The 16,333-nt window shown below is 35.3% G+C and overlaps 2 protein-coding genes across 2 annotated transcripts; both read left to right on the plus strand.

Annotated features, from left to right (window-relative positions):
* Positions 1-1,633: 1,633 nt before the first annotated feature.
* On the plus strand, positions 1,634-6,235 carry LOC141599085 (phenylacetaldehyde reductase). The gene is made up of 3 exons (XM_074418986.1): positions 1,634-2,378; positions 5,486-5,835; positions 5,947-6,235. Exons 1-3 carry the CDS (start codon positions 1,908-1,910, stop codon positions 6,089-6,091), a joined length of 966 nt encoding a protein of 321 aa, XP_074275087.1. The 5' UTR covers positions 1,634-1,907; the 3' UTR covers positions 6,092-6,235.
* A 3,482-nt stretch (positions 6,236-9,717) lies between these two features.
* LOC141599087 (uncharacterized) lies at positions 9,718-14,142 on the plus strand. The gene is made up of 5 exons (XM_074418987.1): positions 9,718-9,994; positions 10,367-10,622; positions 11,015-11,173; positions 12,643-12,789; positions 13,829-14,142. The coding sequence occupies exons 1-5, from the start codon at positions 9,957-9,959 to the stop codon at positions 13,949-13,951; spliced, it is 723 nt and encodes a 240-aa protein (XP_074275088.1). The 5' UTR covers positions 9,718-9,956; the 3' UTR covers positions 13,952-14,142.
* Positions 14,143-16,333: the final 2,191 nt, after the last annotated feature.

A 16,333-nucleotide genomic window follows, 5' to 3' on the forward strand; every position in this document is an offset into this window, starting at 1 on the left:
AGACCATTTTCCACCTCTATAATTCCGAGCAACTTCGTCGGCGTAGTAAAGCTTTTGAAATTTAACTTCATTTTATTAGATCTGGATGTCAAATTAGATAATATTAACAAATAAAGACTATTTTCAAAAAATCAAGTACGCCGGGGTTCTCGTCGGAGTATTTCGAACAAGATTATGTTATCCCCGGTCAGAAATGGCGCACTGAGTGTCAGAGGTGGTGGATCTGAGGCGGCTATGACGGTGGTGGTGCGCGGCAGGTTTCACGGATTGAGTGTTTGACTATGGAGGTGAGTAAATGACTCGTGTGGTGTTGTGTGGTGTTATTTGGTGGCAATGGTGGTCAGTGTGGTAACAATTAGTGAGTAATAGTTAAAAAGATCCGATTTTGATGTTAAGAAGCTGGGATAATGGAATAAGGAAGGTGGGTTTGAGCTGATTAAGTTTTTTGAGATAATAAATGGAATATTGGGTATTCTATAATAAATATTCGGGATTTCGAGATCAACAGCTGATGGATTGATAAATGCTAGTTTTATGGTGTTTTATGTTGTTCGAGGTCGAACTTTTTAGTGGGTATTGGACAAATGATGGTATTATATTGGAAAAATGATTGTGTGTTTGTAAGACGAACAAGAAGATGGGATTTTGTGCATGTTTGAAATGTCTTTTGCCTAATGTTAAGAGTTTGATTTCTCTTCTGCATAATGTTGGAGTACTATATATCACTGTATGTATTCTCTGTAAAATTTGCTGGTTGTGCAGGTAAAGTGGTAGCGGCGGTGGCGGTGGATACGCAAAATACCACCTAGATACACATAATATCGGCCCGGATACACATGGTATTACTGCGGGATACATGTGTATCTAGTAGTTATATCATGTGTATTAAGTATCCGACAATGACATGTGTATCTGGGTTTGAAAGATTTGTATCTAGCTTTATTGTCATGTGTATCCGCCAAAAATATAAAATGTATCCGCAAAAAATATAAAACGTATCCAAGAGTTAGAGTTAAAACTTGTTGCAATTTCCATAAAGTGTATCCGCTAATAATATAAAGTGTATCCGCAAATACTATGAAATGTAACTCGGAGTAGTCTTAAAACTCCCAAAAAAATTAGTGTAAAAAAAAAGTGTAAAAGTGCATTTAGAATTTTAGGGTGGAAAAAGTGTATCTACATATGTTATAAAATGTATGTGAATAAGAGGTGTATCTAGTAAAGAAATAAAGTGTATCTCAAAAAAAAAAAAAAAAAAAAAAAAAAAAAAAAAAAAAAAAAACCGGGTTGAAGCTAGTTAAATACGGTTTCGCACCGTCTTTTAGGCAGCACGACCCCGACCCTATATTAGAAAAAATATTCATTATTAATAAATATGGGCCGGGCCGGGCCAAAATTTGGCCCAAACCCGGCCCCAAAATATTTTGGGCCTTTTTAGGCCGGCCCATGGGCTTTTTTGGGCCAAAACTAAAGGTCCAAGCCCTTCAAAAAACCGGGCCGGGCCGGGTAGGGCCAATGGGCTTGGGCCACTTGATCAGCTCTAGACCAGGCCAAAATGTCTAAAATCGCGGGTCGGGTCAACCGTGCTGTTGGCCAGCTCTAGTTACAATTGGGTTAGGGGTAGGACACAGGCACACAGCTTTTTGACGATTTTGAAACAAATGTAATCCGAGCAGAAAACGTAACAGTAGTAAAATCATTGTATTGTCATTGTCTGTTTCCTTATCCTAATCAAATTCGTATCTACACAACAAGACATTCAAAATTCCGTCTTTCGAACAACCTTCCCAATTCCCATAATCATAATCATAATAATCTGGTTCTCTATATAAACTCAATCACATCGCGTATATGAAAAAGTAATTACGATAATTATATCACATAATCATATCACCAACCAACCAACAATGTCATCATCAAAACCCGCAATTTGCATTACAGGTGCAAACGGGTTTATAGGAACATGGCTCGTTAAAACCTTACTCGAATCCAACAACTACTCAACCCTCCACTGTTCCATCCACCCTTCCTCCTCCCCCGCTCACCTCCTCTCCCTCTCCACCTCCTCGACCGTCATCCGCGTCTTCCACGCTGACATCCTCGACTACGACGCTGTCTCACGTGCTGTTGAGGGATGTGTCGGTGTTTTTCACGTGGCGTCACCGTGTAGTCTTGAGGATCCTGAGGACCCACAGGCTGAGATTATGGACCCTGCTGTTAAGGGGACGTTGAATGTTCTTGAAGCTTCTAGAAAGTTTGGGGTTAAGCGCGTGGTTATCACGTCGTCGATTAGTGCTATGGTTCCGAATCCTGGTTGGAGTGGTTTGCCGTTTGATGAGTCGTCTTGGACTGATGTTGATTACTGTATTTCTCGACAGGTAAAGACCGTCTTTTCATCGGTTTTTCTAATGCGTGCTCTAATACACTTAGTTCGTTTTAAAACACATTATTAAATTAATCGTATTTCTAAGATTATACTCCCTCCATCCCGGTCATTTGTTGTCTTTTTTCATTTTGGGTGTCTCAGTCATTTGTTGTCCTTTCTATATTAGGAATGCATTTGATGAACACTTTGGTCATTCACACTCAATTTGGTCCACATGTCATTTAGTAATTGGCTCTATCCTCTTTTCTTGGTCTTTGTGCCAAAACCAAATGACAACAAATGACCGGAACGGAGGGAGTATGTAAATTGTATTTGAATATTCTATGTACTCCCTTCGTTTTGGTTAATTGTCGTGCTTTGATTTTGGCAAAAAGACCAAAGAAAGAGGAAGAGACCAATTACTAAATGACAAGTAGAAAAAATTGAGTATAAATGATCAAATTACTCTTTAAATTTATTCTTAAAATAGAAAAGATAACAATTGACTGAGACCACTCTAATATGAAAAAGGACAACAAATGACCGGGGACAGAGGGAGTATATAGATAGAGTTGACAAGTCTGACCCGACTCAAACCCGAGCAAACATGACCCGACATAACCTGAGAATATTGCAAACTGAAATCGACCGATAATCATTGACCCGAACTAGGCCCGGCAGTCAATGACCCTACCCGAACTCTACTCGACCAAAAAGGGTAGTAGGCTGACCCGATATGACCCAATCCGACAGACCTGTTTGCCACCTCTATATACAAACAATCCGTCTTGCTTGTGACGGTCATAAGCTTATGACGTCTCACAATCCCTTCCCACTTGCTAGACCTTGCAAAACGGGTCAACGAGTCGGGTTCGGGTCAGACCAATTCGGGTCGGGTAAGTTCGAGTCTCTCATTGATTTCGATTTAATTCGGGTCGGGACGGGTCATTTCGGGTTTCGGGTCTGTTGGTCGAATCTGTTTCGGGTCAAGCGGGTCAGGTTGTTTCGGGTCGGGTCATTTTCGGGTCAATGAACCAGGCCCGACAGTCAATGACCCTACCCGAATTCTACTCAACCAGAAAGAGTAGGCTGACCCAATATGACCCAACCAGACTAACCTGTTTGCCACCTCTATATGTAGATATACAAATACGAATTTGGCATTTAATTTGAAGACATGTCCTATATGCAATACACAAAATCTCATTTGTGACGGCACGTATCCGTCACTTTGGAGTGACGGATACCATTTTCCCTCACAAATGACCCAAATAGAGGAGAGAGGGAAGCACATGGGGTGCCCCCACCTTGTCCCCCCTATCCGTTTTGTGAGTGGCATTATCCGTCACTTGCTCCGACCCGTCTTCAGCAAGACTAATTGTATGCAATATTAGTCTGTTGTCGTGAATAGTTTACGTGTTTCATACGACGAGTTTTAGTAAGGTAGACCCGGTCGATAGTGTAGGTTTAGTTTAGTAGGGACTATGATGATTGTTAGTTTCTTTTAAGTTGTTGGGATTGCACATGGGTAATGTGGGAGTATTACGTGTTGTTGATTAAAAAGGGAGATTGCTTTATATTTGAGTTATAATGGATTTGATGCTTGAGTTGTTTTCTGAGTGTCTGTTATATCGGATAAGGAGCTTTCCTCGGTGCCTAAAAAAATGTTTTTTTAATGATGATGTTGCTTTTGAAAAACGTTTTCAAAATATAAAGGTAAATGAAAGATCAGGACACCCTAAATAGAATAGTTTAGCTAATGCTGAAACGAAGAGGATAATAGGTAAACCTGGCAAAACTGACTAATCCTGAATCGACATGACCCAAACATGATTCGATTGTGATTGACCTTTACCGAAACAACTAAAATTTGTCCGACTGCACTAGTTTAAGTGACATAACTATCAAGTTCCCTAGGCAGTACGGACGAGCATTTAGCCTTTACTAGAAGTGTATGTTAATTATTCCCTCTGTCCCGGTCATTTGTCGTCCTTTTCCATTTTAGGGTATCTCAGTTAGTCAGTTGTTGTCCTTTCTATTTTAGGATTGCATTTGATGAACAATTTCATCTTTCAAACTCAATTTGCTTCAGTTATCATCTTACAATTGGCCTCCTCCCCTCTCCTTGGTCTTTGTGCCAAAACCAAAGGACAACAATTGACCGAGACGGAGGGAGTATATGATACTAGAGCTGATCATATGGCCCAGGCCCGCTAGCCCGACCCGGCCCAGCCCGATTTTTTCCCGGGCTTGGGCCTCGATTTTAGGCCCGAAAAGCCCACGGCCCGAAGCCCATGGCCCGATTCAATATAATAGGGCCGGGTTTGGGCCACCTTTACTGCTCCGAATTTTGCCCGGCCCGGCCCGAACATATGCAAAATTTATAAATATGTATAATTTAAGAATGTTAATAAGCATTAAGTAAAATAATTAACCAATCAATTGTTGTATTGTAAATAAGCCGTAATAACTTGTTTACATGTATTAGTTTGATAAGGCTTACTATTTTCCTTCACCAGTATTTATATGATAAAAAATGAGCTAATGATTTTGTATCATATTAGTGCCGATAAATTATTTACCATTATCGGCGTGCTAAGTCAATGTTTTTGAGCCTAAAGAAAAACAAATATCAAATCAATTACAAAATTACAACAACAACATACAAAGGTGAAAGACCGCACTAAAATATATTATTACACTACTAAAAATTGTGCATTTAGTTTGTATAAGTCACCTCAAGCAATATCATAAAAGCTACATTAGGTTACTACTTCTTAATTGCAATACTCGAAAAAAATCAGACAATTCTATACGAAATTTTTGACAACAAATACACAAAGTATTATAACTTCAAAAGGGGATTTCTAAACTTATTTTAAGAGAAAAAATATTTAGCCCGAATTGGCCCGAATCGGCCCGAAAGCCCGCTTAAGCCCGCATGGGCCGGGTTTGGGCCGACAAAATAGGCCCGCACTTGTAGCCCGACCCGGCCCGACCCGCACACTTGGGCTTAATTTAATGCTTGGGCCCGGCCCAAACCCGGCCCGGCCCGGCCCATGATCACCTCTATATGATACGTATTGCAAATGCTGACCGGAAATCTGTATTAATGTGCAGAAATGGTATCCGGTATCAAAGACACTGGCAGAGAAGGCGGCCTGGGAGTTCTCTAAAAAGCACGGCTTAGACGTGGTTGCAATAAACCCAGCCACATGTCTAGGGCCACTACTGCAGCCTGGCTTGAATGCGAGTTCTGCTGTATTGCTGCAACTGTTACAGGGATCGGAAGAGTCACAGGAGTATCATTGGCTAGGGGCGGTTCATGTGAAGGATGTCGCAAGGGCCCATGTCTTGCTCTTTGAGACCCCTTCTGCTTCTGGAAGGTATCTTTGTACTAATGGCATCTACCAGTTCGGCGACTTTGCTGCCAAAGTATCTGAACTATTCCCTGAGTATCCCATTCACAGGTTTGCTTCCCTGAATTCATCCTTTGTTCCGTCTTAAACCAATTTGAAGCATGTTATTTCCAAGTTATGAATTTATGAGAACGGTGTCTAATTAATTTGCTGATCTCTCAGGTTTTCGGGGGAAACTCAACCAGGCCTGGTACCTTGCAAAGATGCAGCCAAGAGACTGATAGACCTCGGCCTTGAGTTCACACCTCTTGATGAAGCGATCAGAGAGACGGTTGAGAGCTTGAAGGCCAAAGGTTTCTTGAATTAACCAAGACGGTAGTCTTAGACGTATATGCTTTTCTTTTAATAATAGACAACTGGTATAATAATTAATCTTCTTAGGCTGCCTGTCTATCCGTCTATGTTATATGTGAAACTTTATGTCACCTTCAATAAAATCTGTCTTTAATTACTCGATTCTTGTTCTGATAGTTAACTGAACTTCACCATTAGATTCCGCGGAATCTCTTGTAAAATGTCCATACAAAAACTTTCTTGAAACTACATAACCGCGAAAATAAATGGACAGCGCGCACAAACTACTAAGGATCACTTCCGATGGCAAAAACATAAAAATGAAGTCACTAACATAAACGTTCACCTGTAATATCAAAAGGGTCGTAATCATATGTAAGGTCGCCTTATTTCCAATTAAAGCGCCTTTACAATAACAGTTATACCTACTTTGAAATCGTCTTTTAAGCCTTCTTTAGATACCACTCTAACGAAAATGGGACAATGATAGAGCGTCAGTAGTGAGTCTCGATACCACTCTCTCACATCTATCATATAGGAACCATTTAAACAATGGATTCTGCATAAAAGATGTCGAGAAGGCGTCACCGTACCCAGTGATACTGATGATAGGACATAGAAAGTCGCCCTCTCACAAAAATGGGATAATAAAAGGGCGTCACCCGGTGATACTGAGTTCTGGTACCAGCCTCTCAAATCCACTATCTAGGAAACATTAAAACAATAAAACTATACCACCCGATAACATCATCTCACTTTCCGTTCAAAACAAAATAACAGTTAGTGAATTAGAAAGCCACCCACATGAAATCCTGTAAATAGTAATGGCTGGCTGTATGGTCCAGATCTTGGTAATGAGAGAGTTTGACCCGTACATACATACGTATGGAATTCCTGTACACACAAGACACATGATCTTCAATCAAAGGGCAGTGAATAATGTTAAGGATTACATCGGAAAGTACAAATTAATTGTTTCTCTCTAATTTTGCATCCTTCCAAACTCATAGATCACCTCTTTTTGCTGTCATGTTTTTAAATTTTTGACATTTTCTGATCGTCTTAGCACGTGATTTGGGACCTTAATTAGTTTTTATGGTAGGGTCATTATGACACCCATGGCCATGTACAAGTATTGTTTAAAATTAAACTTGAATGTAATATTCGTCGGCTAGTAGTTGATCATGTTTTGAACCATTTAATTACTTTTCTGTATCTGATTGCTTAAATGTACATGGTCGTTATGTCACATTGTCACCCATGGTCATACAAGCATTGTTTAAACCCAAACTTGCATGTAATATTCATCGGCTCGTAGTTGATTCTGTTTTGAACGTTTCAGTCATTTGTTTACCCTTTCGTATCTGATTGCTTAAATGTACATTATCACTATTACAATAGAATCCACTTGTCATCTGAAACAAAGATAATATGTGTCAGACTAATTAAATGTCGATTGAGAAACAAACAAACAATTAAAATGAAGATCGACAGTGATGAATACAAGATCTAATATGAAACATGCTCGTTTTATTTGATCATAAAGTACTCGTGTATATCTCGATACAACTGTTATTAAGAATGTGATAGAGATCATTTTGATGATTCCAACCGAAGAATACCCCATACATTAACTAATCACCATAGGTGATGGTGATTTGTGACATTGACATAGCAAGTGTATTCAATCAACGATTGTTTAAGCCTAAATTTGAACGTTTCGGTCATTTATTTACTTTTCTATATTTGATTGTTTAAATGTACATTGCCTTCACTCACTTCTATAATAGAATCTAATTGTCATCTGAAAACAAAGTCAATAAGTGGTTCATTCCTTTCCTAATTTCCTTGTTGGACAAAATGTCGATAGAGAAAGTTAACAAGCAATTGAAACGAAGAGAGTAATTAATCGAGTATCTAATGTAACAAAGTAAAATTGCCCATCAAACTACACGCTCCTTTTTTACATTATATCATAAAGTACTGTGCATATCTCAATACAACTGTTATATAATCCGTCTGGATATAGATTGTTTTTGGGGTGTTTCCATCCTAAGAATACCCCATACATTAACTAATCAACATAGGTGATAGTGATTTGTGACATTGACACAAGTGTGTTCAATCAAGCTTTCTTATACTCTTAACTTAATTAGTAGTGATTCTTCTTTTTCTTTCTTCCTGTTTTTTGTGTAATGCTACTTAGCAACAGTCCAGGCCCGGCCCTAGGGGGTGTCATGAGGGGCATTTGTCTAGGGCTCAACCTTGGAAGGGGCCCAATATGAAAAAAAAAAAAAATCAAAACTCAGAAATCTGCCTTAGCGCCAGACAGTGACAAAAGAATAGAAGGGGGCGACCTAAGAAGATGCGATTGATGATCGTAATGGTGGTGTCGAACCGTCGATTATAGAGGAAGTGGTGGCGGAGGAGGCAGGAGTTTAATGGGGGTTTTGTGCTTGGTACTGTAGGTTTTCAATTGTTCTTTTTAGTTGTGTTGGTATGCTAATATGGAGTAACTTGTTTTTTCTTTTGTTGAAATTTATCTTTTCCTATTAAGCATGTCCCATCTTTATGAAACGATCTTATAGAAGAGTAGTTGTTGTTTTTATACGTTGATTTGGGTCTTAGACTCTTAGCCATAATTTTTATTCTATTTATATGTGCTGCAAACCTCGAAGTTATTTACCAAGATATTAATTGTATGCATATTTATTTGAAACTTTTTATATTTTAAAGAAAAATTCAAACTAAAACATTATTTATTTAAAAAATTATAGTGTGTATAACAAGAGACATTATTAAGGTTTTCGATATTTTTTACGCTAAATAAAATTATTTAGAGGAAATTTTTTTAAAAAAAATTCAAGCCAAAATAATTTATTGGAGAAAAAAAATTGTGCCCCCATGCCTCAAATTCCTACTTCCGCCACTGATCATACATTTGTATTTTTTTAAAGGGCCCCAATTCACAATTTCGCCTAGGGTCCCGAGAAGTCTAGGACCGGGCCTGCAACAGTCCATGTGCTTTCATCTTTTCTATCCTCAATTTTATGCATCTCTTTTTCTACAACATGGAATCTTTTCTTTAGTCTTTAAGAGAAAGACAGAAAAACAATGGGAGAGAAGCAATGATTATAATCCTTGATTTCATATGTTGTGCGGAACTGTTGATACCTTTGGGTCTCTGGCTCTCTGTTGCGCTATTGTCCACGGTCCACGATAATAGGATACTGTCCGCTTTGAGTCAAACCATCACAGATTTATTGTCGGGCTTCTTTCCAGAAGGCCTGGCCTCGTACTATTAGAATTGGCAGAAACCTATAAAGATGTTCTTCCATCTTCCCATTTACCTTCCCTTCCGTGGCATTTCCATGAGCACAAATGATTTTCAAATAAAGATCTTGTAAAGACGGTGAACTGGTGAATTGCATTGAAAAATAAAGCATTATTTTCTGAACAGATAGGCGAGAGTTATAGCCAGTCAAAGTGTTTTCACAAAAAAAAGACGTACCACTTAAAAAAGTCTATAGTTCAAGGTTCAAGCAAGAAAATCTTTATTTTTTTTTTAAAAAAAATTTTATAATTTGTTTTCATGTTTCTTCTTCTTCTCCCATCTCTTCCCTGGCATTTCCATGTGCATGAAATGATTTTGGTCCACCCCCAATAAAATTAATATTCTATTCTCTTAAATGCCACTCATATAACTAATCTTCAACCCCACCACCATTAGCAATTTTGCATTCCTCTTCCCTACCCTACCTTCCACTTCTTTCCTTCTTTCTTTCATGGTATTTATGCTTTCCTTCTTTACTCAACTTTCCTATGTGCTAAAACAAAAGGGTCCATATCTTCAACTTCACCATTTCTAGCTCTCATCAATGACAATTAGTAGCCCCGCTCCTTCGAACCGATCATGGTAATCACTTTCATTCCATTCCATGCTTGAATTCTTCTATTCTTATTCCTACGTTTTTCATTTGAACCCATGTCATGAATACCTGGATATTTACTAGCTACGCTAGCTGACATGCTTTATTAACTTCAGCATCATGTCATGAATACCTGGTATTTACCAGCTACGCTAGCTGACATGCTTTATTAACTTCAGCATCATGTCATTAATACCTGGTTTTTACCAGTTACGCTAGTTGACATGCTTTATTAACTTCAGCATCATGTCATGAATACCTGGTTTTTACCAGCTACGCTAGCTGACATGCTGTATTAACTCTATTAACCTTATTGTAATCGTTAAGCTATATAACTGTGATTTGACGGGTTTTGGTAGGTCTATTAGTGAAGACTCCCTAAGGAGATATGTACATTATGCCAGTGAGAATTGCATACAAGAGCTCTTAGCAGCTTCAGACTCAAGCCGGAATGGGAATGGTAGTGATGGATGGAAGGTTCTTTCGTTAGACGATGGCATGGAAATATCGAAAAGACGATCAGGATCACTCCACATTTTTCGTAGTCGTTGGCTGCTTAGATCAGTCTCCCCTGAACAGTTCATTTCTGTTGCCAATGCCATTGATGCCGCAAAGGTTTGTCTATTTTTTTTTCTTTGTAAAAAATGTCATGGAGTAGGTGTACTAACTCGATCATTGCGTAATTAATCTTTTCTAAAACCCTGTTCTTTTTTAAATATTTCAAAAATTATCTATTTCGATCTCATTATTCATTCCGAGTAGGTAATTAATGTCGACCCTCTATTCTAACTTGCCATAAAATTAAATGACTCGCTAAATTGTCTCTGCTTTAGGTATTTACACAATTTTCAATACGAGTCTGCCTGAAACAAACTATTTCTAAAACTCTTTGTAGGATAATACGCATTGGGTAATATTGTTGTTGATATTTGTATACTATTTGTAATTATTTGTGGATTTTCGGAATAAATTAGCTTTATTGACAATTTGGCATTGATAAAACACAGCAATGGGATTCTGATCTAGTGGAGGCAAAATACATAAAGGATTTGGAAGAGAATTTGAGCATAATACGTTTAAAATTTGGAGATGCTGCAAAGCCTTTGTTTAAAAACAGAGAATTCATTGTTTACGAGCGACGCGAGACCATGGATGATGGCACTTTGGTAATCCCCTCATTCACACATAATTCATTGTCCATATAATCCCCTATAAAGAGTATTTACTAAATGAATAGGTGATCTCTATCATTTTCTCGTCAAAATGCATATTCTCAAAAAAGGAAACTAACAATTATAATTTAATTCATCTATTATATTTTCATTTAAATTAATATTTTCATCAAATTATATTATTTTCACTAAAGTCTAAGTTATAATATTTTAATTAAAATAAATTAAAATTGAAATAAAACTATAATTTGCCAAATCTTTTACTCGTGCTATTATTAGAACCATATTCCGTATAAAATCAAAGCTAGAAATCGTTGTTATTACTTTCGTGACAAAAAAAATTGAAAAAAAAAATTGAAACTTATTAGCTTTATGCTATAAAACTAGTTTTACACCCGTGCAAAAAAAAAATGCACGGGTCGTAACAACAAATGTTAAGTGTTCAATATCGTAATAATATAGATTGTCCATAGAGACGGTATTGATTTTAATCGAGCCTCTTATCTATTATTGTAACCACATATAATGAATTGTGCTGTTACTTTTTTATAATCATTAAAATCTTTACCATGTGTATTTTTTTTAACATTATAATTATATGAATCTTCTTCAAATTTTGCTAAATTTTGTATATTTCTTAACATTATGAATTATAATTATATGAATGTGCTTTAATTCTTATCAAGACTTGCATTTTTTTTTGTATAAGAATGTTATTTGGGTACCTATCAATAAGAAAACCAGTACAAATAATTTGTAATTTTATTTATTTTGTAATTTTTTTAATTGTTTTCATTCAGATGTTTTCCTAACATTTTAGGAAAATATATATGTATAATATGTAATTATAAAAAAAGTTAAAACTAAAATTAAAATATGGTAAATTCAGTAGTTTGAAAAGGAGAAAAAGAAAAGCAAATCAAGTGAAATATAGGAGAGAGGATAATTAAATGGGTAGGATGAACATGGGGGGTCCTACCTTAATTTTTTTCTTTTTAATCCTTAAAAACTATGGACCAATAGAAAAGCTTTATTGGCTTCAGCTTTTATAGATAAAAAATTATTTTCATTTAAATACATTTTAACTTATTACTCAATTTTCTTAACTAATTTTTAGTCATAGCTTTTATTTATCAAAGCAAAATACAATGATGAGAAATGTAAACAACTATAAGGTACCAATATTATATAAGTATTTTATAAAAAAAAATATTAAACTTTAAGTAACGTGCATATATAATGCACGAGGTTTAATGTTTAAACTAGTTTATTACTAGTAATTCGGATGTCAGTCAGTTGAGTCGGTAAAGAGAAAAGACATTAAATTACGATATTTATAATATTGTTCAAAATCCGTCAGCATCAAAAATTGCCACAGTTGCTCCCTATACACCCGAAAAAAAGTATTGTGGCTATAATATGAAGTTGTAATTATTAATATGTGCATGATTTATTTTATATAGGTGGTTGCGGTAGCTTCGCTTCCGAAAGAGATAGCTCTGGGGTTGCACCCAAGGCAGAACAAAGCCATAAGAGGCATATTATTGCAGTCAGGATGGGTTGTGGAAAAGCTTAAGAATGATTCTTGCATGGTCACCTATGTTGTTCAGGTAGGTTAAGGATTGCCCTACATTTGTCGATTTGCGTTTATTTATTTATTTATTCGGTGTTAAATGAGGCGTAAGATCAATACAATATATGGGGAGGAGGATCCGGACCTGTGAGCTATATAGGCTAAGACCTCTTCGGTTATTTATTTTAGGAAAATGAGAGTGTTTTATCATGAAAATAAATTAGGTTTATTTGGTGAAAATTGAGTTTAATTTGAGGAGATTAAGATGAAGAGGAATGCAATCTGCACAAGCATGCTTAAGTCTCAAGTTTTGTGAATGGCAGATTGTCTGACCATTAGTTGATAGCTTTCCCTTTCAACAGTTAGGAGTTGTTTGGTAAGGGCCGGGGTATGTCTACGTTAAATACTAGTTTAAAATCCGTGCAAATGAAAATATTGAACAAAAATATGGAGTAGCTAGGCTCGAACTCCAAACCACAATCGTGTAGGAATTATTTATACTTATATATATATATGTACTCTGAACAGTATATGTTGACAATTCAACTTTCTCGAAATTATGGGAAGGACTGACTGCTCATAGTAAAGGTTCGCTACTACTAGTCGATAATGTCACTATATCATATCTACATATGCAAGAATCCATCGGATACCAATTATTGTTATTTATCCAAATGCTCAAAAAGTTTGTTTTGGAATTAGATAAAATTAAAGATAAAACAACGAGAGTTTACTTTTGGAAAAATAAATAAATGTAATCATAAAATGATTACCCCGTTCTTTACTTTAATAATATGCTTATCCGTGAAAAAGAGGACATTTTGTGATTTTTTTTTTTTTTATATAAAGGCAGCCTCAATGATGATTTTGATGATGATGAGATCGAACCCATGTCATAAGTACCACATATTAATTCATATATTATGATTTAACCAAGTAAATAGTTTACATCTGCATATTTCGTGATTAAGTTTACTTAATCAGATGAAGAAATTAATTAAAATGCACTTGTTTATGATTATAATTGTTTTCTAATTTGTGTTTATTTTTGGTTTGTTGTTGATTGAAACATACAGCTAGATCCAGCAGGATGGCTACCCAAGTTCTTTGTGAATCGGCTAAACACAAAATTAGTAATGATTATTGAAAATTTAAAAAATTTAGCACAAACTACTCCTCCACTTGATCGTGCCAAATGATTACTTGTATTCAAGTGCGGCAGAAATGTATGATGAAATTTTGAAATATTAATTATTAGTGGGTAAATTAATTAATTATATGGTGAAATGGTGTACTAATTCCAATTATGGTACTTGTTTTTACCATGAATTGAGTGAACAAACTAGAATATCATCATCACCATGTATGGACCATATTTTAGTCATCATGCATTTTGTGTGTGTGATCATTTTAGGGCCATCTTTAACAAATTGGAAATGGTATTTGAATTAGATTACACAAATTGATTTACTTTGGTAGCTCGAATTCGACATTATCTTTAATAAATTGGAAATGACATTTGAATTAGATTAGGTAGTGTTGGGAAACACAACATTAATTTTTAGCCTTACGTGGATTTTGTTTTGCTAAATAACGTTTTTCATTTGGTTGAATTTCATACATATTTCATTTTTTATTCCATTATGTTTTATTTTTAAGAGATAATGGACTAACAAGAAAACGACACGCTCATAATTGATAGGATTTCATCACATTTAGACTCATCTTCTTGCATCACCGACTTGCAACTTGTATTTTCCTAATTATATCGTTGTGTTTTTGCTATTTCTTTAACCTCAAAAACATTTATACCCCCGAATTTTCGCATCATCTACTTGCAGACAGTCTTTTTTTTGCTATTTATATTCTCGTGTTTATTTGTCCTTACATTTTGAATCATTTATACACACTTGTGTTTTACTCTTAAACTACTGGACTTCTGGTATATAAAATAGTCACATTCATCTAAAATCAAATAAAATACCAGGTTTGATTTAATTTTTCCACCTTTGTGGAAAACTATACTTGGGCGTTGGCGGTATATGTTTACACTACCTAAAAGGAATTAGATAAGGAAAGGGTAAGGAAGGAAAATGAATGAGATATTGACGATTGTGTGTTTTGATTAAGTAACCACCCTTCCAAGTTCAACAACCTCCACCAACAACCCACTCCCACCACCACTCACCTCATCAGCCTATCACATCTTCGACAATCACTTCCTCTCCGGTCTCCACCGTCGACACTCACTACGTTTGGGGAAATCTATATGCCATCAATCTAGATAGTTTAACTAAGCAAAGTTTAAAGTTTAAAACAAGTCAATATATTTATCTAATACAAAATCGAACAGACCTAAAAATTTAGATCTCTATATATTTTGCCAAAATATTGAAGTACATTTTTGGTCTGTTCAAACACAATTTTTTTTTCCTATGATCGTATAATCATCTAAATTAGTACTCGCATTTTAAAAAGTGAAACACTGTTAAAAATCAGAATATTAAACAATCTTACATTTTACTTGAACGCGTCCTAATTTCGCTCATTCTAAGTTCTAACCCCTCTTTATTTAGATTTTTTAATTTAATTCAATGTTGCACCAAGGCACCAAACTCCTCATCCGTTGTTGTGCACGTGATAACATTGCAAATTCACAAACTACAAAGTAATGTGTTGTGTTGTTATGGAAGTTGAATGTTCAGAATTTAAGAAATGTTACTCGTTTTGGTTAATGGAGTTTTGTTTATGGATTTTATTTTCTTGTGTTTATTGTAATTTTCAATTAGTTTTTATGTAGTTGATTTGATCAATTGATTGATTGATTTTTGGTAGCAATGTGTTGTTGTTATGAAAGTTGAATGTTCGGAACTTAAGAAATGTTAGTTGTTAATTGAGTTTTGTTGATGGATTCTATTTAAGTTCATCATTGTTAACACTCAAGAATTACTATCCATATATATACAATGGATGGGTAGCATTAAAACTCAAAATCAAAAGCATATATATTACTACTAAACTTATTCCCATTTTTCAAACTTTTATATGTTCATTCTTTTTCATAAAGTTAAATAATAAATTAATGAAAAAACTTGTTTCATTTGCGGTGGAAGTTGAATGTTGAACGTTCGGAATTTAAGAAATGTTGCGTATGAGTCAATGGTGTTTTGTCGACGGATTCTATTTATTGCGTTTACTAATATAAATCCCGCGCACACGCGGTTTTTTAAATAAGAACATTAGAGAATTTAACAATTATTTAATTATATTTAACTTATTTTAACTCCATTTGAAATTTTAGTATAGAATAAAACTTAATGTTAGTAATGTTTTGTATTAAGAGATAGAAAAAAGAAGGTTCGCCACTGTTACTCTATATAAAATTGCTGAAACTATTTTGTGTGTATATGTGTTTTAGTAAATATACTTATGTATATATTAAATAAATAAAAATTAAAAAATTAACCAAAATTTAAATGTTCACGTTGTATAGAGTAGAAATAGATATTAAATTAATGTGTAAGAAAAATATATATTATTGACAATTTTTTCGTTTTAGAAGTAAAAACAATACATGAATG

Source organism: Silene latifolia, chromosome 9, assembly GCF_048544455.1.
Source record: "Silene latifolia isolate original U9 population chromosome 9, ASM4854445v1, whole genome shotgun sequence".
NCBI classification, from domain to species: Eukaryota; Viridiplantae; Streptophyta; class Magnoliopsida; order Caryophyllales; family Caryophyllaceae; genus Silene; species Silene latifolia.